Source organism: Numenius arquata, chromosome 13 (assembly GCF_964106895.1).
Source record: "Numenius arquata chromosome 13, bNumArq3.hap1.1, whole genome shotgun sequence".
NCBI lineage: Eukaryota > Metazoa > Chordata > Aves > Charadriiformes > Scolopacidae > Numenius > Numenius arquata.
This window is the reverse complement of record NC_133588.1, coordinates 11,330,737-11,358,464: the sequence shown is the minus strand read 5'-3', so window position 1 is coordinate 11,358,464 and position 27,728 is coordinate 11,330,737. Positions and strand designations below refer to the sequence as shown.

At 44.6% G+C, this 27,728-nt stretch overlaps 1 protein-coding gene across 1 annotated transcript in view; it reads left to right on the top strand.

Annotated features, from left to right (window-relative positions):
- The window catches only part of ZC3H18 (zinc finger CCCH-type containing 18), a 48,825-nt gene that overhangs the window by 4,360 nt on the left and 16,737 nt on the right, over positions 1–27,728 (top strand). The window contains exons 3-10 of the mRNA XM_074157871.1: positions 3,911–4,515; positions 7,800–7,884; positions 10,703–10,851; positions 11,154–11,246; positions 11,843–12,000; positions 13,626–13,658; positions 15,248–15,365; positions 16,520–16,818. Coding sequence (XP_074013972.1) covers positions 3,925–4,515; positions 7,800–7,884; positions 10,703–10,851; positions 11,154–11,246; positions 11,843–12,000; positions 13,626–13,658; positions 15,248–15,365; positions 16,520–16,818 — 1,526 coding nt within the window. The 5' untranslated portion in view covers positions 3,911–3,924. The remainder of the gene's footprint in view (positions 1–3,910; positions 4,516–7,799; positions 7,885–10,702; positions 10,852–11,153; positions 11,247–11,842; positions 12,001–13,625; positions 13,659–15,247; positions 15,366–16,519; positions 16,819–27,728) is intronic.

Here is a 27,728-nt window from a genome sequence, read left to right as displayed (position 1 = left end):
TTCGAAGCCAACGGGGACTGGCTGGGCGCATGAGGACCCAAAAGGAGCAGCTGGAGGGAAAGTCTTGCTAGACCTGAGTGTTATCTGTGGGTACAGCAGGTGCCATCTGGCTCACCCCTGGGAGGATGGCATGTGCTTCCTGCAGGTGGGATGGCTGGAAAGATAAGCTGCCAAATCCTCAATTTCTTTACTGAGAATGTGTGAACTGCTTTTAAGGAGCTTTCAACTCGATGAGGCGTGCACAAGTGATTCCAGAGACGGGGAAAGACACACTTTTGGCTGCAAGTGCACCTTGCTATGGCATTTGCTCCAAATCCACTTGATGGAAAGGCTGTACCAACTTGTTTAGCCTGTCAAAGTGAGAGTTTTGTAAGCCTCGTCTGAAACGCTTAGTGACCTGTTTTGATCTAGTCTGCTACAGACATGCAGAAAATGAAAATATGACACACTTTGAGAAAATGAAGTTGGTTTTGTAATAGAAGGTGCTGTGCGGCTGTGACCAAGTTGGCTTTGCCTAAACTGCCTGTAATTTTAAAGCTATCTTTGAAGATAAAACTGCTGCTAAATGAGAAGTATTATTATATACCTGGTTCTTGCCCCATCATCCTAAGCTACAAGTCAAACAATGTTATCTGTAGGTTAGAAGTTAATTTTTTGCTTTTATAACTGGTTTTGAAGACAGTAAGAAACTGGCTTGGTTTTAAGGCACAAAAATTCCAAGCTTACGGTGAAGGATGAAACCTTTGGATTTCTGCTTTACCGCTTATGTCAGTGTTGCTCAATTTGAAATATTTCCATGTAGTCATTTTTCTTAGGATTTCGTGAACTCTTTTCAATTGGGCTGTCCTTTATTGTGTTTCTTATCATTTCTGCTGATGGAAATTAATAGGAAATTATTGTAACTGACAGATGCACTAGATTTTTATAGTAGCTTTAATAGCTGCCAATGGAGGTGAATATTTTATACGTATCACCTTAGCTGGTGGTGGAAATGCATTCATATTTGTTTTCCCCCGTCTCTCTGAAGGTCTCGATTTCAAATGCAGAAAGGCATCTAGTTCACTTGAGCAACACCAAAGAAAAGGCATTTATTTGCAAGAAATCAGAAAACAAATTTCCTGAATACATCTGCACTTGACAGCTTTTATATTTCTCTTGGCCTCTTAAGGCTGACCTTTCAGATGCAATACACTAAGTTGTTCTGTATGCACGCAAAGTGTAACTTCTCAGGCACTTAGGCAATTAAAATTGCTGCCATAAACTTGCTCTTAAAGCCAGTAACAATTTGTGCAAGCATTTATGAACTCAGCGTCAACCTTTATATACTCAGTAAGAATATAATTTGTTTCAGATTACATCCTATTTAACTGCCCAGAGCCACCTTCACCAGAAGGCAATCACTCTTTTAATTTGGCTTTTAATTCTTCAGTAACATCACAACTTTTGGTTGTGAGCAGGAGCAAACTTCTTCAAATGAGCGAAGAAATGAGTTGTTTGTAGGAAGCTCAAAATGAGACTCTGCTGCTGCTCGGGGCCCTGTTGAATGTTTAGATCATCCTTGCATTTATCAGTTGGCTAATATTTGTGCAGGGCTTTGAAGACTTGGAAGCAGAGCAAAGTTGTTGGGTACCAACACATAGACTTGTACTGCTTCTGGGAGTGCTTGTTCTTTTTTATTTTTGAGAAATCTTCTTAGCTCCTTCTCTGCAGACCTCCCGTAGCATAACGAGCAGCATTTTCTCGAGTGAGACTTTCATCTTGAGAGTTTGCTGCAAATACCAGCTAATAATGTCTTCACAGCGAGGGCAAGAGATGTTATCTCAGTGATGACAGTGCATCTGGCAGTGTACAAGACATAAATACAACAGCCCTGGTCCTGGCAAGTTTCTGAAGAAGCAGATGAGTAGCACGGGTAACAAAGCTATAAAGCCTTCATGATTTCCAGGCATGGGCTCTGAACACACAGAAGAGATGCCACATGTTCCCTGTGCTTGCCTTCCTGCCGTATTTCAGCACTGAGATCCCCAATTCTGTCCTTACCAAAATGTTTTGGGTTTTGGATGCTGTGAAGGCTTGGGATTTGTTTTGGTCGTGTTTACAATGCGTGGCAGTCTGTTTAGATGCTGTGGCTTGTGGTGCCTTCTGCCTGTTGGTTCTTGCTCTTTGACGGTAAATAACAATCTTTACCATGCAGAACCAGTCAGAGGAGCATAGCGGAGAAAAATGACGGGGTGGGTCACAAAAAGGTTAAGTAGCGCAGAGCTGCCTACTGTTAATAACTTTTATGTTATGAAGGATTGCTGGATGTGTTTAAAGGACCTACCAGTCTTGTATTTGTAGCGTTTCTGCTCCAGGGGTCTTAAAAATAACGGGTAAAACTGTGGTCATTTATGCCATGTTTTTATAAATGTGCTTGCAGGGATGTTGTAGCTAGGAGCAGCTGAAGTAAAACATGGTACATATTGCAGTGAAGAAATCCTGGGGATTTGTAGCCCTGTGGCTTTTCTTTAGCCCCAAATATCCTTCTGTAAGCCTTGGGTTTGTCTGTAGCTTTTTCATTTTCATCTGTCTGATGGCTGCCCAAGCTTGTTCCTGTAGAGACCTTTGGATTTGGAGGGGGAGGTGGCATATACCGAAAGGGTGAATTTAGTCCCTTGGAAAGGTGCCACCTTGAGAGGAGCTGATGCCTCTGTTGAACTGTTCCTCTGGTACGATCAGAGAACTGTGGTGGATGCTTTTATCTCTGAGCGTTGGCCGCCTCGGTGCTTGAAAACCGTATCCGAGACGCCTTTCTCAGTTTGGGCTGTTCTGAGGGAAAAGAGCGCTGTTGGTTATTGCTGAAGGGAGCAAGGAAGGAGTTGCCATTGCTGTTTATAGGACTAAGGACGTGCTACAGCAAGAGACCACAGCCAAAGGGTAAGAGTTTTTAATCATCAAGAGCTTTTTTCTAGATGTGAACCAGTAATCTTCCTAATAAGAGACAGCTCAACCGTTTCCTTGGGTTAGACAGTTCTGCTATAATTCATAGGGGTTTTTGTTTTCTGGAGTAAAATAAATAGATGTATGGGTTGGGGTTTTTTCATGCTTTACATCTTGTCCCTTTCTGTTGCGTTTATTATGCTTATTCGAAGCAGGCATCTAATTTTTAACTTGTTCATACCAAGCACGTCTTCAGGCTGAGGTTCTAGCAAAAGTGCACGGTGCAGACAGTTATGGAGTTAATCTGCTGCTTTGAAGGAATTTTGAATCTTTACTGTATAAAGCTGGTGGAGATTAGATGGCAATACATGCACGGTCTAAATTAAACCTGGTTAAAAATCCAAGAGTTTTCATGAATGCATACTCTCTTTGCTTTCGTATCTATTCTGGATGCAGTGGAATAAGTACTGTAAATATATAGGCTGTTTTTCTAGCGTCACTGTAAGTTGTGCTCCTGTGCTCTTCAAGAGTCCATGCAATATGCAGTAACGTGTGCTTATAGTTACAAAATGCACCTGAAAACCTGGCTGTGTGTTCTGAAGCTCACTCGCTTGTTCACAGAAGAAATTCCACTACTGATTGTGCTTGAGGTGAGGAGGCTGCCTCAAGATTTCTAACAGTGATTTGGTGGGAGAGCTTGTGCGGCCTCAGCTGTTAGAGCTTGTAGATGAAACTCCAGCCTCGAGCTCCATCGTTGTACGTGAAGGATAGCACATTTATCTAGTCTGGGACAATATTGGAATCAGTTCTTTATCCAGTGTAAGCTCTGTATTTCATTCTTGAGGGTACTATGATAAACCATGTTCATGAATTCAAGCAACCTTTTCTTCTTTAGGAGGTAAAGTACAAGAATACAAATTCTGCAAGGTGAGCCTTTCTTGATTTCCCAACTTGTTTCCCTGTAACAAATGTTGGTTTCTACCCTCTGCAGACTATTGGGTACTGATGGACGTTTCCGACAGCCCTGAGCGAAACCTCTGCTCTCCTGATGAAGAGGACCAGCAACTTTCCGATGACGAAGTCCTGAAGGAGAGTGGTTCAGACCGGGAACTTGATGGAGAGGGTGGGCGAGGCAGTGTCCTGGGAGAGGAGGAGGAGGATGCAGCCAGAGGACTGAGCCATGGTGAAGAGGAGAATCACTCTGATGAAGAGGACCGCTTAAGTGAAACCAAATCTCAGGAGTCTGACAACAATGAGCAGAGTGGGGGGCTGAAGAGCCCTCCACCTCGCAAAGGAGAGGACGAAGACCGGACAAATGACCTTGGTGATGAAGCATCCTCCGTCACCCGTGAGCTAGATGAGCATGAGTTGGACTATGATGAGGAAGTTCCTGAGGAACCAAGTGCTGCTGCTGCAGAGGAGGATGGTGAGAAAGCTGCTGGTGAGGATGATGAGGAAGAGGAGAAAGGAGATGATGCCCATGAAGATGAGAAAAAGTCCAGCAGTAAAAGTGATGATGAAAAGGATGGCCAGGATCCCCTCAAGGAGAAGAAGAAAGAAGAAGATGATGGAGAAATTGACGATGGAGAAATTGATGTAAGTAGGAGCTGGTCTGAGATGGGCAGAGTCCTGCAGGGAGGGACCTGTCTTCCTGTGTCAGAACTGTTTGGCTCTTAGACTGCTGTGCCTTCTTTCATCTTTGACATGAATACCTGTGTTAGCTGTGTCCCCAGTGTGCAAATAACACACTTTTTCTGTGGAGGTAAGACCATACTATGTACTAAGTCCTGAACTCAGTGACTGGGATGTGTAGTGCCACGTACTGTAGAAAAGCTTTGTGCCAAATATTATCAGAGCTGTCAGAAATAAGCTTTGTTCCCATTGAATGTGGAAGGGCTCCAGTGCTTTAAGAAACTATTCTGCCTCAGCTCTCAGAGGACTTTTGAATGATGCTGACAGCAAATTACTTAGCCATGGATTAGGTGCTCATAAGCTGTCTCATCAGTTTAGGTTGAGAGGCTGGTGTCGTAGAGTGGCTGCCATGTGTGCTGGAGGCATCAGGTGTGTGCGGGAAGCCCGTGGCCCTAAGCTGTTTCTTGGGCTCCACCAGCATCTGGGCGTGTGGAAGAGGAACAGAGGGTGCTGAGCTTTCTGGAAAGTGCCTGACCAGGCAGCCCCTGCGCATGGTTTGGGTGATGTGTGTGTTCATGGCTGTGCTGTCCCAGTAGCTACTGTTTCATAGCTGAGAACAAACACAGCTATTTAGAAAAATCAAAAACTGGGTTTAATTGCATTAGTGATTAGGACAAATAGCACTATTTATCCATGCTTGTCTTTGGGTAGGAGGCACTGCAATACAGCAGTTGTATTTAATATAGCTTAATACAGTTTCATTCTTACAGGCAGAAGAAAACAGAACAAGGTGATTCTAGCAGTAGAGTAGAAACCCTTCTGTGGGTTCCTGCTCTGCTGGACACCTTACTTGAATCCAAATAGTATTAGTGAAAAGCACCCCGTAGAGAAATGGCTGGTGCAGAGCACCTGACTGACTCTGCTTTTTGTTGTCCGTGCCAAAAGTGCTCCTGCACCTCTAGACCAGGTTGGGGCAGTGTTGTGAGAATATCCTGGTGACAGGCGAGGAAGCAATGGGCTGTGGATGGGGCACTGGTGGAGCTTCTCATTCAGGGAGGGGAGGGTTCAGACTTGCCTTCCAGCCCCCATTGCTGTGTAGCTGACCTGGCCATGTGCTCAGGAAGCTCGCGGGGCCTCGCTGTGGAGAGACCCTGCTCCCTTTTTATTGAAGAGTCATACGTTGTTTATTTTTTACTCTAATGGTGCTTTGACAAGTTCTGTTGCTTAAAAAAGGTGATGTAATTTTTCTTCATTGTGCTCGTTCTGGCAGGTGGTTTTGTTAAACACATATATTTTCCAAAACTTTTGTGTATTTCTGATTCAGTTAGAAGGAATTTTAGCGTGTTGTGGGAGAGTCCAGGCAGGGGAAAAAAATTCCTGGAGTCCTGACTCTGTGCCTACTTCTTGATTAAAATATGAATGCTTTCCTTTAGAGTCTAAGGCATTCTTGGGAGCGCTCTCCTTACAAAGCACAAGATGAATCTGTACTCTGGTTTTCATACATTAACTCATAACAGGGTTCCCAGCTGCCTGGTTCCAAGGAGACCTCACAGAAATAAATACTTTCCCTTTTGTTCAAGTACAGCATTTGCAAAGACTTCACACGGTTCTTTTGAAAGAAGCAGAGTTGAGCTGGTTATACCATTCACGCGTTGTTGAATGCCAGCCCCAGCTTTGGGGGAAACTTAAATCTCTGCATTTTATTCTGCTTTCAGAGTTCTGTCTTGGAGGGGAGGGAATATTAATGCAAATTTTGCTTTGAATATATGTATAGTCTTTAAAACCTGCTCTTGTTCAGGAGAGCTCTCCTTGTATTGCCCTCAGAGGAATGCAGCAGAAGAGGCTGTTAACCCATCTCTCTGTACATCCTTTGTTTATCTACACCCGAGCGGTGGTTTTTGCTCCTTTCCAGCTGCTAAACTGATCAAAGTACGTAACTTTCTTAATCTTTTCCATGTAGACAACTGCTGTCGCTGCCACAGGGTTGCTGCGATTGCCACGCAAAGGGAAGGCCTCCACCAGCTGCTCCCTCTTCAGATGTGTTTCATGTGGTGAAATGGAGGCAGACCGAGGGAAGGCCAGGATGCCTTTTAGGATAAATAACTGATTTTCTTGCTAGATACCTCTAAAAACTCTCTGATCATGTATGCCTCTGCCTTCTGCATCGCCACCTCTTTTTAGCTCCTTTTGACTTTTCAGATGCTGCCTAATGAAGCCAGGGAAGGTTTCTTTTCCCTGGAGAACAAAGGCAAAGGCTGGTGGTACTTCAGGTGTTTCGTAACTGTTACTTCACGCTCATCCCCGGTGGTTCTTAATCTTTGAAGCGACCTCCATCTCCCAGAATTTCTTCCTGGGGCTGCTGTGCCTGGGGATAATGCAGAGTTTTGTTACTTCAAGAACTCCTTGTGGATCTGAGAAGTAGAAGGGAAGGTGTTGAGTTGTTGCCGGAGAGGACTGGAAGAAATGTGTATGTCTTTTTTTCTGAAAAGCCTGTGTGTGAGATTGTCGCTCAGCGTTGCGGGGAAGCATTTTATAATTACTTATTTTAATAGCAGTCATCCTTCAGAACGTGATGTGTGGGTGTGTGTTGTCAGTATTGGGTTATTGCAGTAATGTGGGAATACCGCTGTGTTTTAAATCAATGAACAGAAGGAATTGGCTTGAGCTAAATAGGGATGACAGATGATGATGTGCTGAGCAGGAGACAGCCAGTTTAGAGGCTCTGAAGGGTAGTGGTATTACCCCCATCAGCAGAGCCGTGGTAGCTGTCGGTGTGCATGCTGATGGCCTGTGGATAGGAAGGGCAATGCCATTTAGCTCATTTGCCTCAAAAGATTTGTGAAGCTGCCTCCGGCTGCCTTGCACGTCAGCTAAAAGCGCACAGCCAGCCTCCTTCAGCTGAGGTATAAGAGCTTAATCCACTGTACTGTTGGTTTTGAGCCTTTAAGCATATATTGGTTAAAATGATGCAGCTTGAAACCTTGGTCTGTAATGTTGGCACCAAGATGTCCATAACGCCTGAAGGGTTTTGCAGTCACCTTTGAAACACTGAAGTTTGATGCATCTTCCTGTTTGTAGCAGTACGTTGCAAAGATGCTCAGGGCTATTTATTGTAACTTTATATTGCTTTTCTCTTGTGTTTTGCTCCAGGGTGTGTTTTCAGTGACTGATATTTGACCATATTGTGAAATGTCAAGTCGCTGCAGAAAATGCACCACGTGAAATGTCAGCTTGTCTGTCTGTTCCAGGATGATGACTTGGAAGAAGGAGAAGTTAAAGACCCCAGCGACAGAAAAGTGAGGCCACGTCCCACCTGCCGATTCTTCATGAAAGGTAAATGGCATGCTGTAATGGTGGAAGAAAACCAAAGATGCTGTAATTTTTCTTGTTTGGCTTTGTACCTGTTAAGCTGCTGTCTACGTGATAAACTCTGCCCCAGGCGTCCTCAGTATCACCTTTCTGTTCCTTGGTAGCCAGATGCTGAATTTGCATAGACCCATTATGCAAAAAATTGCTTTGCCCTAAGTATGGTGAGCCCTGTAGAAGCAAAAAAAGGAAAACTTGCTAATGTTTTTAAAAGAGCATGGAATAAAACTGCTTGGGCTGATTTAACTGTCAACTATTGCATAGAGGTTATTCTGTGGAAAACAAAAATGGCAAATACTCATTATTTCTTATCGAGCTCGTGCCTTGCCAAAACATAATTGTTTCTTACAATCCCTTATCCGCCTCACTTCCCCAGTTGTTAAAAGACATTTGATGAAATTTAAAAATCGAAAATAAGGCTAGAAATACTGCTTCCTGGTAAGAAATATTGATGTGACATCACATTGACATCCACCAAGCTGCTGCAGCCCTTGCAGATGTGTCTGGTGACCAGGTTCCTGCGCTGCTTGTGTAGTGGTGTTAGGTTTTGGCAACTCACATATAGCTGTTTTCAGAAGCAACCCAGAAACCCCAGTGAGGTGGCATGCTCGAGGGGTGACGTTGGACCTGTCACAGACATGCTGGTGGCCAGTACTTCCATTGGGCTGAGGAGATGGTCAGCTGGGCAAAAAATAATCCTCATGTAAATAGAAGCTTTTTCCTTAAGCCGGAAGATTGCTTCATGCTGTATCACATACTACATTTCTGAGATATGATTGGGATTGTCAGCCTCAGTTGGAAGGAATTGGGGTGGGAAATCATAAGCAGTATTTCTTACTGTGAATGAGACCTAAGACTTGAAACTTTTAAATTTAACAAATTGTATTTGGTTTTTTTTTAATTACTATTCTTAATAGGACATTCCCCAAATGCACAACAGCTATCTTAGACTATCCCACTTTTTTTTTAGTGTAGAGAGTAGTTTTTATAAATATTTTCTTACTTAAACTGATTATAGCTCTCTTCCTCTTCCTTCAACTTCATCTCACTTAATGTTTACTCATTTACTTCGTTTTATTTACAATCACCCTTGAAACAATTTATGAAAATCTGAAATTAAAAGAAGGGTGGAGAACAGGGTGGAGTCTCTTGCTCCTTGCGTCAGTGGCGTACGCAACGTAAGGAACTGCTTAGGGGGTTTCCGCAGACGTGACCATCAGATATCATGTACTCGGCTTCCTGAATGTCTTCCGGTATCAAATTTTCTGCCTGTGCTGAGACACGAACGTGTTGGGTGATGCTGGTGGAACAGGGAAGTCCCTCAGCAAGGAGAGGTGTTTGTTCCTGAATCCTTAGTGTGACGTACACCTCTGTGCAGTATGGAAATATTTGACTGAGTCAAAGTTCAGACTGCAGTTGTTTTTCTTTAATTTGGCATTGGTTCAGATAACATTGACAGTTGCTGGCCCCTTAAAGGCTTTATTGCCACCAGGGAGATCAGCCACGGCTCACGTGGAACCTTGAAGACATACAGATTTTTGTCCTTGCTGTGGCTGAGGAGTGCTCACGTGGCTGCGCCTGTCCAGTGGCACGAATGACTAGCTTGCAAAGCCTTCCAGTGAAGTGGTTTGATGTGTAGCCACCTTGACATATGTAGGAGGGCCCCTTACTTGTCAGGGTAATCATTCCCTTGACGCTTCAGTAGGAATAGCAAGTGTTTGTGTAGGTGTCTGAAAGCCCCTCCACCCGGTGCTCAGGCACTGAGAAATGATGTGTTGTTCCGTGAGCTGCTGTGCAAAGGGATTTGTGCTCTCCTGGTGTTTGACAGTATCAAAAACAAAAGCATCCAGTGTTACCTCTGACTGAGAACACCAGTTCATGGTTAATCTGGGACTGATGAGGAGCATTTCCAGGGACCCAGGTGCAGTCTGAATTTCTGACCTGTTGCCCAGCCAGCCAAGATCAGGGATTCCTCCTTGGGCCACAGCAATGTTAACTGTTCCATTGCCTCTAAAGTCAATGTGCTGATGCCCGGGCTAGCACAGAACTAGTGATGACTTTGTGGTGCAATTGTCTACTGGGAAATCTGCAAATTGCCTGATGATGAGTGGATTGCTAGAAGGAAAAAAAAAGGGGGGGTTGCCTTAGAAAGGCAAGCTACATTAAAGTTGGGAATTAGCTTTGTATTCTGATAGAGACCCCCGAGTGTTAGCATCTCTTTGGGGGTGATACCTGAAGCTGATGAGCAGCTTTAGATTTGTCTGCTGCCCTCTGAAGCAATGTCTCCTTTCCTGCTTTGTGCTGGCAAGCCTGCAGAGTCAGTTGGAGAAAAGGCTTTGATGTACTTCGTGCCTTGCCTGAGAGTTGTTTATTTTGAATGCTCTGTGATGCTTTCTTTGCTGTCAGATTATATTCATTGTTTTCTGTAAAATTTAAAGTTCCTAACTTGAAGTGTTTGTCTTTAATAAGACTTGAAAAGCTCACAGGCTTATTACTGCATTTGCTTAATGGCGTGTATGCAGCCATCCCTCCCTTCTCCCCACCAGAATAAGGTTTTCGTACATTCATCCATCTGAGGCTGGATCTGTTTGTCCTCCCTGGAAAGGTGGGGGGTGGCGAGTGTCTTTCCATGTGTGTGAAAATAGGTAAATCTTAATGAAGTTGGAGAGAAGAAAAGCCTCATGTCTGAACCAGCATTATTCCTTGATGGGTTTTAAATGGCTGTGAGGCTGAACAAACACTTGCTGTAGGCATACAGGGGTCTAACAGAACTGTATTTCCACAGGTCACTGTACTTGGGGCATGAACTGTCGATTTATTCACCCTGGCGTGAATGACAAAGGAAACTACTCCTTGATCTCCAAGCCTGAGCCCTTCTCCCCAAATGGTGCTCCTCCTATTGGCCCTCACCCACTGATGCCAGCCAACCCTTGGGTATGGACATCTGTTGTGTGAATTTATGGCTTCTGCACATAGCTTTTGTCTCCTGCTCTAGGAGAAGTGAAGATTTTGTTTAGAGCTAATACTTCAGCAAAATTCAATACATCCATTGGATATGTGATTTTTTTTTTTAAAGGTGGTCTTGAAGTTGTTAATAGCGGGGAATAATTTTCCATGTCCTGATCTCTGGAGTATCTGGAGGTACTCCAGGGTAATTGTTTACAAAGCATGTATTTGCTACTTAAAACTAACGTCAAGTGTCCATCTCCTTTCTCTTCTCCTTTCCTTTCTAACAGGGAGGGCCAGTCGTTGATGAAATCTTACCTCCGCCCCCTCCAGACCCTCCAACAGAAAGTGCCTGGGAGAGAGGACTCCGGCATGCTAAAGAGGTAAATGGCATCCTCGGGACGTGTGCTGTCTGTCTCCAAAATCCACTGGCCTGTTTCATTGAGAGCAGGATGTTAGAAGAGTTCTTTTTGGAGCATGTAGTGTCTTGCCTTTTTAAGGAGCCTTCCTTTTGCTTTTCAGCTTATTAAAAGTGTCTTGTCCTATATCACAGTCAAGAGGAACTGGCATCCAGGTTTGGTTTTTTTTGTGTAAACATGAGCTAGGGAACATTTGTGGCCCTGAAGTCAAGCCCTCCACAAAGCAAAACTTTTAAAGCTGATCCAGTTTCCCGTACTTCAGTAGCTGTTTATCCAGCACCTGTAGGATCCATGTGTCTGATCATTGCAGAAAATGGGGTCAGCGTGTGTGAAACTTTTTGTCGCCTGTCTGCTGGATTTCTGAGCTGACGGAATAGTGAATTACACTTTCTGTGTCAAGAAAACTCCAGTGTCCTGCACATTCATGAGACTTGTTCAGAAGAACAATGCTTTAATTGAAGAGCAGATTTCTCCCAAGTGAAGGATTTTTAATTCTGCAATTTCTGTGTGCTTCAGAAATGTTCTCTCTTTAAAATGTTTTTATTTTTACGTTATGGCAGGTACTAAAAAAGGCAACTATGAGAAAAGAACAGGAGCCTGACTTTGAGGAGAAGAGGTTCACTGTGACTATTGGAGAAGACGAGCGTGAATTTGACAAAGAAAACGAGTTTTTCCGTGACTGGAATTATCGCATCACCCGAGACGTCAGAGATCCAGCGTAAGATGCGGTCTTATTTTTGCTATGTGGAATAGATGGGTGGGAAACGTAGTGCAGCATGGCAGTCTTCAGTTAACTTGTTACTCTGAGTTGGAGGAATGATCACCTCAGAAAATGGAAAAAACTTCCATTAAGCACTGTGTACACTGGTTAAAAATTTGAGCTGCCTCTGCTCACTCATGCTACCTTCCTTTACAGTCGTCTTTAAGCCTTTCTGCCTTCAATGTAATTGGCATACTTGTCCCTTGAGGACACTATCTAGGCGTGCATTGCCTACCTCAGGCCAGTGCATCCTTCTGACTTTTTTCCTCTTGTTTTTCTTATTCCAACACATGAGAATTTTAAAATGCTAAAGCTGGGGTTGCGAAGTTGGACTATGCTCAATGTCCAAGAGCTTCAGGGCAGCAGTTGTACAGTCTCGACGAGCTGGATCTTTATTTGCAAGGGCATTGGCGCAGTAGCTGATCTTAACAAACATCTCGACCAGTCCCAGATAAACTACTTAGTAAGACACTGGTCAGAAAGCAAACCTCTTAGCTGCCAGGGCAGGGCCTGGGCCAAAACAAACACTCTAAACCTAAGTGTTTGGGTGATTGGTTTCTTAAGGATGTAAAACAAAATATTGGAGACCCCGGCCACACTCCTGTCATGACTGAGAGCAGGCAGAAAGTGCAAGGATGAATGTCAGCTCAGAGAGAGTTGCTTAGTAGTTCTTGACCCAAGAAATGGAAAACCAGTTTTTGAGGCTTGTATTTTGCATGAATACAGGTGAATCTCTGTTTCTCTTTTGCTTACACATCCTCTATTCTTCCTACACGTAGAGATTATGGATTATTTCTACTCACTCACAGAGAAAGTGTTTGCAAGGCTTGGCTTTGTCTATTTTAGAGTGAATGAAATGCAAATAAAAAGTCTGAAAAGGAGCAGGTTAAGCTTTTGGTCAATAGTCTTTGATTTGCTCTAGAGTGCAGTTCTTTTCCCTGCCTTCAAAAAGAAGGTATCTACTCAGTTCTGCGGACTGGAGCAAAACAGTTGCCCCATATTAATTTTTTGCTGTTTAGGAATCAGTCTGTGTCTTGGCCTTCTCTTCTTCTGAGAAGGCTTTCAGCTGTGCCTGGGACATTATATCACCAGTGCTCTGTGGGTTGACCGTACAGTATCTTTATTTTATGATTGTGTATGAAAACTAGCATCGGCATTCTAGTTGTTTTATGCCACTGCCTCATTGATGTAAGAATTGTTTTGTTAGGTACAGGAGTTTCAGTATTTTTCATACAGTTGAGAAAAAAATGTATTGCATGTAGCCAGTGTTTAACAGAAGTAATCGAACAAATGGAATACCTGAAAATTCAAGCACCTCTCTGTATAACCAGACTGTGGCATTAATATATCTCTTCACTATGTGTAAAGGCAAAAATTATGAAGTTGCTACTGCTGTAAACTCTAGAAAATGGTGATTTTTTTTTTCTCACACACACGCCTTACTGCACAGATTGCCACCTTGCAGCAAACTAACCACTGGTGGTGCAGCTGGGATGTTAATAAATGCTTTCAGGACTGTCTTGTGACATATGAAGATGCCTAAATAGTTCATGAATCCCTTTTTCTTTTTTGAAAAACTATAGGGAGGTGGACATCAAAGAAAACATTAACTATGGGTAAGCAGGTCTTTGATTCCAGTACTGTTGCAATTGTAAGAAAATACTCCCTTTCCTTTCTCCATTGCACTTCTAAAAACTTCCTAGGCCACAGACTGCTGTCCCACCAAGTGTGGTGGGTGGTTTAGTAATTGAATGGATATATTTGGGTTTTTGAGTGATACCAATTATTTGCCTAAGGATTTCAGCACTGAATTATCTAAATGCACAGCAGTAATGCTTGTTTAAATGAATAAAAAGTCCACAAATGCTATAGGAAGGGAATGGGGAGATTTGGATTTGAGGCTGCGTTAAAAAGTAAAGACTTTCCTTTTTGGTGTAGCTGGAGATTTTTTTTGTGTCTCTTTTGAACACCTGATGTCACTGAATCCAGACTGTTGGCTGGCTGGCATCAGGAGTTTGTTGCTGAATTAAGCATCGGTGTTCAGGATTCCCTGGTACTCTTTCCCTTTGCTTACCGTCTCAGAGAAAAGTAGAAATCTTACACCATTTAAAAGCACTGAAAGAAATATAAGTAGCCACTTGGCTTGCAGGGCAGCACTTACATCTTAGCCTGTTGTGGATTATTTGGCATCTTTAAAATGCAAAAGTGGGCCCCTTATCTTACTTAAAGTCAATCTCGTTACCGATAATCTGGAATTTGGGAGCACTTGCTTTATTATCTTAGTTCTGCCACTGGCTCCTCTGTGGCCCTGGAAGTTTCTTGTTTCCTGTACCCACCTCCCAATCTTTACAGTGGATCTGATATTTTCACTCCAGGTGGCTGGCAGGGATTGGATAGTGTTGAGTATGTGAATTAAAAACATCAAATAATGTTAACAGAAATCATCAAATGGAGGAAACATTACAGAATTAAGGAGGGTGGGTTTTATATCCTTTTCCTCCCCAAAAGTAATTACAGTTTTGTCATTGAACAGGGTGTGCTTGCCAGTTCGTTTGTGTGCTGGAGAGCCAGCACCTGTTTTCCACTGGAAAATATCAGCTGCAGATGCGGTTACCTTTGTTGCATGGACTAATTCCAGGTGCAGGGACACAGCATTGCTGGCCTGTCCCTGAAGCTTAGCTTCTCCCAGTGGAAAGTCCAGCAACAGCTCCTGTCTTGTGCTGGTGGCACTGGGATGCACCCATCGCCTCCGGTGGCAGGGGAGTAGGAGATCCGCCATCCGTTCCACTTGTGATGTGAGGGTGCTTGAGATTAGCTGTGTGTGCACGGACAGAGAACGCAGCTCTAAATCAATGAGGCAAAACGTGCTCTGCTACATTTGCATACATTTGAAGCGGCTATAAAAAGCAATTGGTGTTTCTGCATTTTTTTACCACATTGATTTGAAGGCTGAATTTGGCTCACAGTGTTTCTCTTTTTGTGTTTATCAAGAAAGGTTTGTGCTTTTCTCTGATAAGCTTCACTTAAAAAAAGACTGTCTGTCTAGGATATGTAGAAAATAAAGCACTTTGTACAGTCATACTCCACTGAACGTGTTTTTTTTTGTCAGTGCACAGTGACTAAGACCTTACCTAGAACATGTAGAGTTTTTGTATGGCGACAAGGTGATATTTCCTTTTCTAACTTTCCCTGTTTTTCATTGTAGGCTTGATCCCTATACAGATCCTTATTATGACTATGAAATAGAACGGTTCTGGCGTGGTGGGCAGTATGAGAATTTCAGGGTTCAGTATACAGACCCAGATCCGTACCGTAACTACCGAGTAAGTAAGGTAATACCCCTTTCCGCGCTTTTCCTTTCAGCTTTCTTCCTGGTACTTCTGGTGCTTGTCATGTTTCAGTGCAGTGGTTGAAATGGGACTTCTTGTATGTTCAAGATACTTTATCTTACAAATAGCTAAATCTTGACTTAATTACTGCACAGAACACACTCTAGGTGCAGGGATGGGAAGATACTCTGTTTTAGCATGACGAAGGCAAAACCACGTCTGAGACAGGAAGATGGTTCCTCTTCATGTGCGCTGGCGGCTCCTCTGCGTACCAGGCTTACAGCTGCATCTCCAGCCATTCTTGGAAATTTTGGAGAGGGAGGGAGTTTCCAGGAAACAACCTGAATGAGGAACAGTTTGCTTGTTAGTTATTGGGACAGATGGGAAGGATTAGATTTGGACAGGTGTGCTTTGTGTACAGATGGAGGCTCCAGCGTGACTGTCCACCACTGGTGGAGTTGCACGTTAGTGGCTTTGAGTCAGAGGAGGGAAGCAGCCAACTAGTTGCTAAAATCCCAGATGCAGTCAGTTGTTGGTGCACCGCTGTAAGGCGGAGAGGCCAGTGAAAATAAGGCTATGAACCCCTTCCCTCTGCTTCGTTCTGCTCTCATGCAAACTGTTGTGCCTAGAGGTTAGTGGCAAAAATAATAAATCCTGCTCAGTGGGGACCTTTTCACTGATACTCATCTCATCCTTTAAACAGTGGCTTTCCTTGGGCTGTAAGACCTTGCTGTTCTACAGAAGCAGTGCGTAAGCAGGAGCCCGTCCTCACTATCATTGCACATGGTGCACCATCAATTTCTTTCATGGTGCTTGTAAAGTTAATTAGCTTGTTATAAACATGATTAGCAATGAAAGTAAATACTTGTAAACATCAATACGTTTATTTAATAAGCGTAACAAACCAAATTAATCTTTGACTGTTGCCTTTGAAAATTACAACTGTGATGAATATGATGCGGTGTTTTGTTCCTCTCTGCTTTCTGCCTGCTCAGCAAACAGCGATGGCCGGCAAGCTCCTGATTATTTTGCCCCAACATGGGAGGGTGTATGTAGTTGCTTGCGGTCCAAGACTTTGTAACCTTGCTGCCCATTTTGTTAGGAGATGTTACCACAGCATCATGATGATTTCTCTTTTCTTTTTAAAGGAAAGAGAGCGAGAGCGGGAAAGGGAAAGAGAGAACAGACAACGAGAAAGGGAACGCGAGAGGGAGCGAGAGCGGGAGCGAGAGCGGCGCCAGCGGGAGCGAGAACGAGAAAGGGAACGGGAGCGTGACAAGGAGCGCCAGCGGCGGAAAGAAGAGTGGGAACGTGAGAGAGAACGAGTGAAGAGAGATGAAAAAGACAGGCAGCACAGGGACCGGGACAGGGACCGAGACCGGGACAGGGACAGGGAACGTGACAAGGAGAAAGAAAAACCAAAGCCCCGGTCCCCGCTGTTACCAAGGTAAGTGTTTGCTGGAATTCAGACTTGACATATTATTTGACGTGGTTTTATCTGTGGATCACGAACGTAGCTCATGCTGATCACAGTGGAGAAGACCCCTACTGTCTGCAACTCTTGAGGAAAGGGGTAGTTTCAAGAGAAAGGCAACGCTTTAAGTGAGCCTTGCTGGCCACTAAGTGGAGCTAAAGCACCAGTAAGAAGTGAGTGTGCATAACCTGGCTCTGAAAGGAGGAGAGCATCTGTCCTGTAGGTATGAAGATGTTCAGCTTGTCCCTGCTCCCTTCAGGCTAGACTTATGTCTTGGCAGGCTGACTGAGTCCCCAGTGCTGAGACAGTCCTGCAGGTGGTGGTGGCTCCCTTTGAGGCCGTGGCAAATGTCCTTTGACAAGAACCAGGGCTCGTTTGGGAGTTTGTGGATAGCAAAAGTATCTGGAGAATTATTAAGTAAAACTCCAAAAAGAGGGCAGAAAAACTAAAGGGAATGCATGCCTTGAAATGAGTGTCTGCTTGGTGTTACAGTGGAATTGCAGTGTGGAGTCAGGTTTTTTGCCTCTCCATTTTTTTCTGAAAATCCTGGTTCTGACCTGCGTGAAAGAGAAAATTGTATCAGACAGACTAAAAGTCTAGGAATTTCCAAAGTGAATCCTATTTTGTTTCTCTGTCAATTACTTAAGTACCGTGGCTTACCAGTGTACTGTGTATTAGATGTATTTGTATAAATACCACAACTGACTGTAGCACTTGTCTTATGGGAAGTTCTAATGTCACAACATTTTTCAGTTCAGAATCGGGGAAAAGTTATCAAATTTCCTGCTGAAGGACATCTGCAGGAAAGCTGATTTCCAATGTCGGTGTCTTGGAAACTAGTGGCAGATGGAGTCTTCCAAGAGCACGTAGAGGAACATGTGTTCCTCTACACTTGTGTTCAAGCATGCGTATGTGCCTCTTGGGGTGAAGAGGGGTGCAGGGAAGCCGTTTCCCAAGATGTATTGGAGCTTCTCCTTCTGCCTGATGTCTGTGTCATTTCTCGAGCACCAGAGGAAGGTGTGAAACATTGTGTGCATGAAGAGGAGTGTATTTTAACAAAGAACAGGGCTAAGAAGGCCTGGAAGGAGATGCCATATGAAATTGTGTGGTTTCAGGTGGGAGCAGGGTTTGTTCTTGAATCTGACCCAGAATTCTTACTCGCATTACTAGAAGGAGAGCTGATTTTTGATGATGACCCTTTTTTCCAAGAGGAATTCACAGATTCGGAACAGTTTGAAGGTGTCTTGTGAGTGCTTTAGCGCAATAGCAATGTCAGAGTGGTTACAGGAATACTTCTAATTATATGCTACATTTAATTCTAATCTTTATGTAAAACCATAATTTGTGCACCTTAATTACCACATTTGCTGCTGGTTTGTGCTCTCATTGGGTTAGTGGTGGAAGAGATCTTGCTGTCCAGAGCCATGTGATGATGATGACAACGATGAAAGTGATGTCAGCTGATTGGCAGCTCAGGTTGTTGTTAGTCACTAACAGTCACCGTGACCGGGATCACTGTGTGCAAAGCTGAGGCTGCTCCTTCCCCTGATGCTCATGATGGGTCATGGGGCAGGGCTTTGTGGGCGAGCTTTCCCTGTTAGTGCTGCCCAAGGTTTGCTGGGCAGGAGCAGTGGCCGTGTTCACCAATCTTAGATCCATCTTGCCCTCTGTAACCATCCATGTGAGCCAAGAGATGGGATTTACAGTGTCCGTGATGTTATATACTTTGTGGATACAGGTTCCCTGCTTCCCTCCCGTGCCCCCTCTCTGGCTTAAGCACTGCTTAAGGGAGCTGTTGGGTGCCTTTTGGGTCTCCAAAACGGTCTTTCTCGACGTAGATCACAGAGAATCTACTGTTGGAAGTGTCCTGAGCTTTGTCCTGTAACACCAGCACCGATGACTGTAGGGACAGGCAGAGCCGGAGGGAGGGACAGCGAGCAGGGCTTGCTTTTGGCTTCATTTGTGCGGGACTTTAAAAGCTACTGGCAAGAAGTGTTTGTAATTTTTGTGTTGAATAGGGAGCTAGTTCTGAGCTCTCAAAAAATTAAAATATCTTAGGTCAGCACCTACACGCGGTATCTCGTCTTAGAGGAGAGTGGAATTAATGGGAATACTTACCAGTAAACCCGAAAGCCCTACGTTGTTGAGGGCAGCTCTCCAAGTACTCTTAATGGGACTTCAGTTCCCACGGTCTGTGTCAACATGAACACTCTTACTACAGCATTTACAGGTGTATGGATGTTGGCAGAGAAAATAAAACTGCAGAAAAAACCTTTTAAAAAAGTGAAAGCTTAATTCAGCTTCTTTTCCCTTGGAGAAGACATCCCTCATCCAGCAGTTTGCGTTTCCCCGCACTGCATTCCCCAGAGGCCTCCGTCACACTTATGGTGTGACTTGGCTCTGGGCAGTGCCGTTTTGTCCCACATAACACTTTTTGACAGGCTCCAAACTTCCTCGTGGCAGTTTGAGCCGTCTCACCTTTTCTCCAAATACCTTCGTGCCGCGCTGCGGAGAGTCAGGGTTGGCACCTTGGGATTAAACAGCTCCCGAGTTTGTTTAATGTGTAAAATGCTCGTAATTGCGTTGCACTTCCTGGGCGGCGGGATGCACGATGGTGGCGTAGCGCTCACCTGCAGGTCTATTTATAGATTCCGGGCTTTCCCTAATCGCTAGGTCCCAGTTTTTGGCAAGTCCGGCCTTTCCAGGCATGATGTGGTGACAGGGGCTGGCTCGCGCCGGGCTGCAGGCAGTTGCCCGTTAGCATTCCTGCACCAAAGGCAGAGCCGCTTCCAGCTGGAGCCCACGCGGCCCTGCTCTTTCCTCAGTAGTGAGCTGGAGAGATTGGAAAACTGCTTCACAGGGGTTGTGTAACCTGCGAGGAGCTTTGCCAAAGGCAGAGCTGAGGATGTCTGTAATTACAGGTAGATGCCGGTCTGTCCATCAGCGTAGGAGCTCCCTCAAGTACGGGCTGGAGGAAGGAACAAACTGACATATAGAATGTGGAATCAAAAGGGATGAAAGAAAACTCGAAAAGCAAATAGCTGGGAACACAAAAACAAATTCCCTTTCCATTATATTGAAAGCAGGAAGGTTTAATCTGATCTCTAAGCAACAGCAAAGTAGTTAAGGCTAATAAAAGAGAAGCCAGGGGACTTCCTGGCATCACTGCTTGCTACAGATGAGGAGGATTAGAATTTAACAACAAATGAAGATTGTAAACCCTAATGGACTCAGTGGTAAATGTTTCTCCTTGAACCTTTTAAAAGAAGAGGCTGCAGTGTTGATGCTCCAAGTAGGACTGTCACATGCAGATTGGACTTTTTCTGGAGGAGTGTGCAATTGCTGCTTTATGCTTTGGGGTTTTTTCCTCCAAGTTTAAGACGAGCACTCCAAGAAATTTATAATCTGAGATTGCAGTGCTTGTAAAGTTGTTCCTCCCCCTCCTTCTCCTCCCTCCTCAGGCATTGAACCCTTAAACAAGCCAGGACACTTTATGATCAATTAAAGGGATAACTTGGCTGTCTGTCCTCATGCTCCCCATCTCCAGAACAAGTTCTGACGCCTCAGGCTGTGAATGATTTTGCTGAGTGCAAAATTTCTGCTGTATATCTCCGTCTTGCCCGTGTAGCTCACTGTTGTGCAAAGCATTTCAGGGATAAAGAAGTGGCATGAAATATGTTATTTGAAGAAACTTGGAGCAGTACGAGATGTTCTTACCCGGGTGCTGGATGCAGCCACAGCGCTGCTGGCCTTTAGCTATGAGCGAAGGCCCTACACACAGAAATAGTAATTTGCTTTAATCCTTCCATTGTTGCATGGGTCGTTATCTAGCCATCATCTGAGCGAATCTGATTGTTTCAGGAGCGTGTTAAGCAATGCAGTTAGTGTTGTGTGACCTGTTGTTAGCGGTTGAATTTCCAAAGCACTGAAGGACATTGAGGAACTGGACCCGCTGGCAAGAGCAGCAGCCTCAGTATCGTTGCCCTGTTGGCTAGGGTAGCACTTAGGTGGTTGCCCACCCAGCAGGGAGGAAGAAGACGAAACAATCCCATGCTGCAGGTCCGTGGGATGGGCTTTGGTTTCTTTCCCACCTCTGAGAGGTGCTGGGTTTCCTCTGGGGGGGATGCTGTGCAGCGTGGCAAAATGAACCTTCGGGTGAGAAACTTGTCGTCTCCAGTTCGTGAGGAAGTTTGTCCTGAAGTTTGACCTTAAAGCTATTTCCATGGAGATAAGTTTGGTCTCAGCCCATTATAAGGACTCTAAAAATCCGTGGGACTCTGGTCCCAAGTGGGGTGAGGGAGGAGTCTGTTGTCCTCAGAGATGTCCCAAAGTCTAGACAGGCGGTGACAGCAGCTCCAAAGCTGCCAGGAAGGAGCAGTGTCCCAGTGAACCATCCTGTGATTATCGCACAGACAACAGTTTTTTTGGAAGGAAGTTTTCTTCAGCTGGGCGGCTAGAGATTATCGATGGAGTGCACTTATGCAGCCATTAAAAAATAAAAATAACACCTGCAAGTAGGGACATTGTAAAATTTAAAGCAATGTCAGAAAGGGCAGCTATTCTGTAGCAAATCATAAATCCTTTGTAAAACCCTTCTAGCAAGGAGTGTTGTGCTTCTTTCTAGCTTCTGTTGAGGTGGCAGTAGCCCTCGATATGATGCTATATAATGCTGCAGACCCTGGGACAAAAGGTTATGTGTTCTTTTGGCAGAGCTCACCCTTGCATTATTTTTTCAAGCTAGTTCAAGTTGTCTTTGTAATAGGTCGTTGTTAATCTTTGGGGTGAGCACACTTAATGAACAGGATAACCTGGAGTGTAAAATCAATGAATGCAGGTTACCCAGGGCTTGCAAGTTAGAAAGTGTTGGAATGAGGCTGATTAGATAAAGGAGTGGCAAAAGTAAGGGAATGCAAATGGAGTGATTCATGATTGTGTGTGTGTGTGTGCGATCACAAACCGACTGAACTCGTTTTTCAGAAGAATCTGTAATTCTAAGTGTTCCTGGGTCGTCGTCGTCGTCTTTCCCTAGAGCTTCGGGTGGTCTCCCCATGTCACCAGCTGGATCTGCTCCCTATTTTTTGAGTGTCTGGGCTCTGTATGAAAGCAGCTGTTGCTCAAATACAGCTAGATGTTTTGGTGGGTTTAGTAATAGCACCTCATTCTGATGTATAAAGATGGCAGGGTAGGCTGGTGGATTTTATCTTCTCTTAGTTTTCCTTGTGGAAGTGTCGGCTGTTTCTCATAAGAAATCCTGTATTTGTTCCTGTTTGTCCTGCCAGAGGAGGAAGAGCAGGCAGGACAGACAACGGTGCGCACTTCCCTGTTTCAAGTCAGGCATTGGTAAGACCCTGGAGCATTCTGAATTAGCCTTAATATCCATGAAAAATTACTGAGGAGGAAAAGCAGCCTCTGTCAGGAGGCACAGATTTGCGCTCCAGGTGTCTGCACCTTCCCTGGGCGGCTTCTTGGAGTGCAGTGAGTTAAGAGAAGCAAATGGCCCCGGGCTGTTGGGTTTCCCTGGCTGAAGCCTGGCTGGAGCCAGACTCTCTTCCTCCCGCACAGGGCCATGCTGCATTCAGCGCTACGTGGTGCGGCACCACTCAGAAGAGGATTTCCCTTCTCTCCATGTATGGAACGTGCCCCATGCCCCTATGTAGTTCTTCAGACTCATAGTCGAGCACCCTGTACTGTACACTGTGGTGATAAACATTAGAGTAACTTGTTTACATCCCCATTTTTTTGTGGTGCGGCTTCCAGCTGGAGCAATGGAACCTGGTTAGACAGCTTTGCTTTCAATTTTATTCCCAGCTCGTTTGGGAAGTTAGCGATAATAAAACCTCTCCGCGAACCAAATCAGCAAAACTTTTCAAAGTTCTCCACAAAGCATTTCTGTTGACTGGAGTTTTCATTAGTCTTCATGGTTCTTGAGGTTCTGCCTCTGCTTCCACAGTAAAAGGAGAAGGGTTTCGTAACCATAAATCAAGATGAAGAAGGAGCATCAAGTGACTCAGATGTGGATCTCAAGGAATGTGTTTTTCTTTGGCATTTCAGAGATGGAATTACTGGAGAGATCTCCCACACTGGATTTTATTAAAACATTGCAAAGACTGGGGCAGAATCGCTACACGCTGGTTCCTCTCATTTAGAGGAGGCTCTCAAGGCGTCAAATGCTCAGCCCTTAGGGTAGATCACATCTCAGATATGTTTATCTACCTGCTGTGATGATTTCATACTGTAGGTTCAGATTGTATCTCCACTATTTAATTTCAAAGCCTCTCCCCGTCAGGCTTTGAAGAATTTTTTTTTATTTTTTCTTAAGCAACTGATAACTCTGCTTTAGATCAGAACGTCTTGAGGAAGGCATATCCTTTGCTAATATTTCACCAAGATCAATTAGCGCACTGGCTCCAAGGTTCAGCATTTCCCGTTGTAACTGCACGTGGCTTTCGGGAGCTGTTGTCTCTCTACAGCCACACGAGTGACTTTATTGTGCTGACACAAGGAAAAATCTTCCGGTGTGATGCATGCACACTGCTGGAGTTCATTTTGCAGCAGTTGCAGGTCCCTTCACCAAGTGCCTTGGCACATGGCTCCAATCGTTCCTCGAGTCCGCTTCCTCTGGAAAATTCCACTGACACTGAAGGAAAACTCGCGCCGGCGCTGCTGATGCAACGCTTGCTTTCCTGCAAGAAATGAAAAAGCTTTTAAATCGTCGGTGGACTTTCCTCTTTCAGAAAACTGAGGTGTAACTGCCGGCCTAAACAGCAGCCCTGGAGCCAGGCTGACGTCACCGGTGACCGTGGGTGATAAGGTTTGCGTTACCTGTGGGAGCCGTGTCCCACAGGGAAGGGGAAGGAAGGAAGCACTTTCCCCAGCGAGCTTATTTTCCCCTCTAAGATTAGAAATGCTTCAGCATCATTTGCATAATACATGAGGAGGAAAACTTGAGCCGTGTGACTCTGCTTTTTCCCCCTCCAAGTTCTTGTTGAATTCAGTGACGTGCTTCAAACGGGGTTTATTTGGGAGCCGGAGCGCGTGCGGTTGGGAGCTGGCTGACCTACGCCGTGGTTTGCCTTGCCAGCTGGATCTGCCTTTGTTCCTCCTCTCATTGCCAAAGCCACGTTCAGCTTCAGTTCTCCGCTTGATTGCTGTAATTAAATTCCAGCCAAATATGCATTAACGTGTTCGTTCTGGAAAATAAAGCATTTAGTTATTTTAAGGTTAAAATGGGCTTCGGAAATAGCTACGCTCTGCAGACCTTGCTTGTGCCCTGGTGACGCAGGATGCTGCTCCTCGGGGCTCTGGGAGGAAATCAAGCTGCTTTTGATCAGTCTGTGTTGTCAGTCTCTTTTAGTCCTTATGTAGTTTGGTTTTTTTAAAAACCTTGTGGCATAGGCTTTCCTCATCAGGGAGTTCATTCTCAAATATTTGAAATATTTCCTAAAAATTGGAATTTGGTGAAAAAGGAGACGGGGATTCACTCGTGTGCTTTTGGAGGTGCATGACTTTTTTGCCAGGCACTCTCTGTGCCGAAGTGCATTCGTTAGGTTTGCCTGCAGCGTGGACGGCAGCAGCCTGGGTAACTGCTGGGCTGAGGATGAACTCGTGTAACATACTGTGAGCTGGTTTCATGGTTTAACAACCCCAAAGCAGCCCAGGCTTCTCTCCTTCCCTCCTCTCTTTGCCACAGATCAGCTCCCGCAGTTGTCCAAACCCTGCCACGGGCTCGTTGGACTCGCTGACCCAGCAGAAAACTACTTTTTTTTTTTTTTTTTTTTTCTTTTCCTCTCCCTATTGAATTAAGGAGTTGAATCGGCACACGCAGAGCTCCAACAGGCGCCAGTTCCAGCACAAGACAGGAAGGGAAAAATTACCCAGTTGTAAGAGTGAAAGTGAGGAGAAAGACTTAACATCTCAATTACAGCCTGTACGAGTTTCACTGAAGAGATGATTAGAGGCCAGCAACCCATGAAACAGTCGCTGTTTCAATCACATTTACTCCTGCCTACTGATACCGTGCAGTTGCTAGGATGAAAGTGGAGGAAGCCGTAAGGCTCGCAGAGGAAAGCCCGCTGAGAAGAGGCATCCACAGCCTGTGGCTCCCAGCCCAGATGAGGCAGGAAGGCTGCCCAGAGCTATGCCGAACACAATGGCTGCTCCCGCTGCAGTGCTGGGTGGGTTGAGCGATGTATTTGATCCTGAGAAGGAGGCGGCTAAGGCGGACGGTGAGGATCTTGGCAGTTTCTCAGGCTTACTTTCAATTCTGACTCCTGAATTCCACTGGAGGAGACAAGCCAAGTGGCATCAGATACCAGTCTCTCCTATTAGGTTAAACAAGTTTATTTGGTGATGCTACATGTTGGGCACGCAGGTAACTCTTGAGGAAAGACTTTGAAAATGTCCTGACATGAGCATCATTTTTCTTTCTTGGCTATGGTATAGTAACGCATTACTGCTGAGTCAAAAAGCCAAAGCATATCCAGAAATGAGGCTTTCTGTTGTGGTTTTCCTGGGGAAAAAACCTTTCCTCCAGAAAGTGACTTCATCAAGAGAGAATTGCATCAAACCAGGTAATAGGTGCAAGTAGTGAGATTTGCTTTCATAGTCATCTTTGCTCCAAGCTAGCGCCCAAGTTGTGGAGTTCAGCTTAAGTTGCTCCCACGTGGGATTGGAACTGAGGTCCAGCTCCCAGGATATGCTGCTGTTGGGCGTGAATGTGAGCAAGTTGTGTTTTTGAGAGACAGAGTAAGTTCTGTAGGAGGCTTTCCTCTCTAAAAACTATTGCAGGAGAGAGTTGAGCAGAAGAGGTACAAGGTCATTCATGAGTTGTTGACTTTCACATTTGTCACCTTGGAGTGAAAAGCTTCTCAGCGGGGTTTATCCAGGTCTTGAGACCCACCTGCACCAGCAGAATATTCCCCTTGAGTCTCCCAGAGCACGCAGACTGTGGTCCCTTGGGAAGGGACATCAGAGCAGAACATAGCCTAGTGTTATTCATGAGCATCCTCGCATGGTATTCTCCTCCCTTCTGCTTGATGCAAGGTGTGTAGCCTGTTCCCAACCTTCTTTTTCTTCCTGCTTTCCACTTAGTGGCTTTGAAGACACTCCAGAGGTCAAGATGGCTTCAAAATGAGTTTGTACTATGTATGCTGGAACGAGAGCTTGACCCTCACTATGACTATTTAGTGTTATCAGAGTATAAATAATAGGTCTGGTTTATCTCAGCCCCATACTCAGAGTCATGGTCTTCCTCAGATACAGTTGTGGCTATAATATGGAAAATTAGACCAACCCACTGCAAATAACAAGTGCTGTGTTAGGTAGCGTACGTTAGAGCAGCACTGAAAAGGGTGATGATGCTAAATGAAGATGCTCGTGAATAATGCTGAGCCATAACCCTGTTTGGGACTCTGTTACTAGGCAGTCAGCAATTTTGCATGCTAATACGCAAGTGTCCCCTTCTGAAGCTGGAATGAGATTTGTGGGAGAGGTGACTGTGAAAGAAGAGTTTCTCCTCCCATAAAATTCTGTGTGTACCAGTGTCCTGGTTTGAGACAGAACAAAACCAATTTTCTTTTCAGTAATTTTAATTTTGGAGAGTACAGTCAGTTAGAAGAGACTTAAGTGAAAAGTAAAGGTAAGTTTTTCAGAGAGCATTTGCTTCCAGCAGTGATAAAGCCTGATGTTTATAGTTAATGCCAAGGAATGGTATGCAGAGAGGCTCTTGCTTATACTTATTCCTATAACAACCAAGGTCAGCTCACTTTGTTATTTGCCCTGTTGGAGGGTCGGAAGTGGAAGAGTGTAGAGGGATCACACCTACGGGTGACCGAAAACTGGCCAACAGGATATTTCATCCCATCTGCATCATGCTTGGGATAAAAGCTGAGGGATCAAAGGGGTAAGCCTCTTCAATGGCTGGTGTCCGAGGAGGACTCTGTCCATTCTTCTGCCTTTGATCCTGATCCATGTGTTCCTGAATCCAGATCCGTCTGAGTCCAGTCCCAGTGCTGGCAGGTGATGTGGTCATCATCCTCAGAACTTGATACTGGTTTTGTATATATTTTATTATTTTCTTATTAATATTATTACATTTTCTTTTTATTGTTAATATTTCATTCAAGCTGTTTTAGGGGTTTTTTTCAACCCATAAGTCTCTCTCCCTTACTCTCTCAAGGGGTTAATAGGAAACATCTGTCATCCTTTTACTGGCCAGCCCAGCCTAAACCTTGACAACTGGGACAGATGTGGGACAAACTGTAAAATTGCTGTAGTTATATCAGCAAAGATAGAGAAGGATTAGGGTACTGCACTGGACTTTAAAGCCAGCATATACACGTTCTGGAGTTGGGGAAGAGGTGAGAGTTTTAACTGTGTTGAAACTGTTTTAATATACTGCCAAGCAAGGAGAAGATGAGACTTCTTAGTGACTAGTGAAGCCTTCAAAGGGCAGAACAGGCTGCAAATGAAGAGCTTTAATTATCCTGTTGTCTGCTGAAAAAGTGTTGTGGCAAGAAATGCAGTCCATAGAATTATTAGAAAACTTAGAGGTTGCTTTTTTTATCTCAAAAGGTAGAGGAAGTTGTGTGGGGAGTGGTTGCTTCAGTGGTGTGACTAATGGGGTGGTACTGGCTGAACCCAGCAATGGAAGGTGCCTTTCCTCCCCCAAATCCTCAGATCCAGAGCGTTCATTATTTTCAGAAAAGGAATAAACACACCATTGTGCTGGTAATTTGATGAGTGCAGCAGACCTCATAAACCTTTAAGCAAGCACAAACTTTTTCTAAAACCCAAGGGAGAAGGTTATAAGCGGGTAGTAATTCAACAGTTGTGTGCAGGTTAGAGTAAGGATGATGAAAAATCCCAAGTTAAATCACCCATAG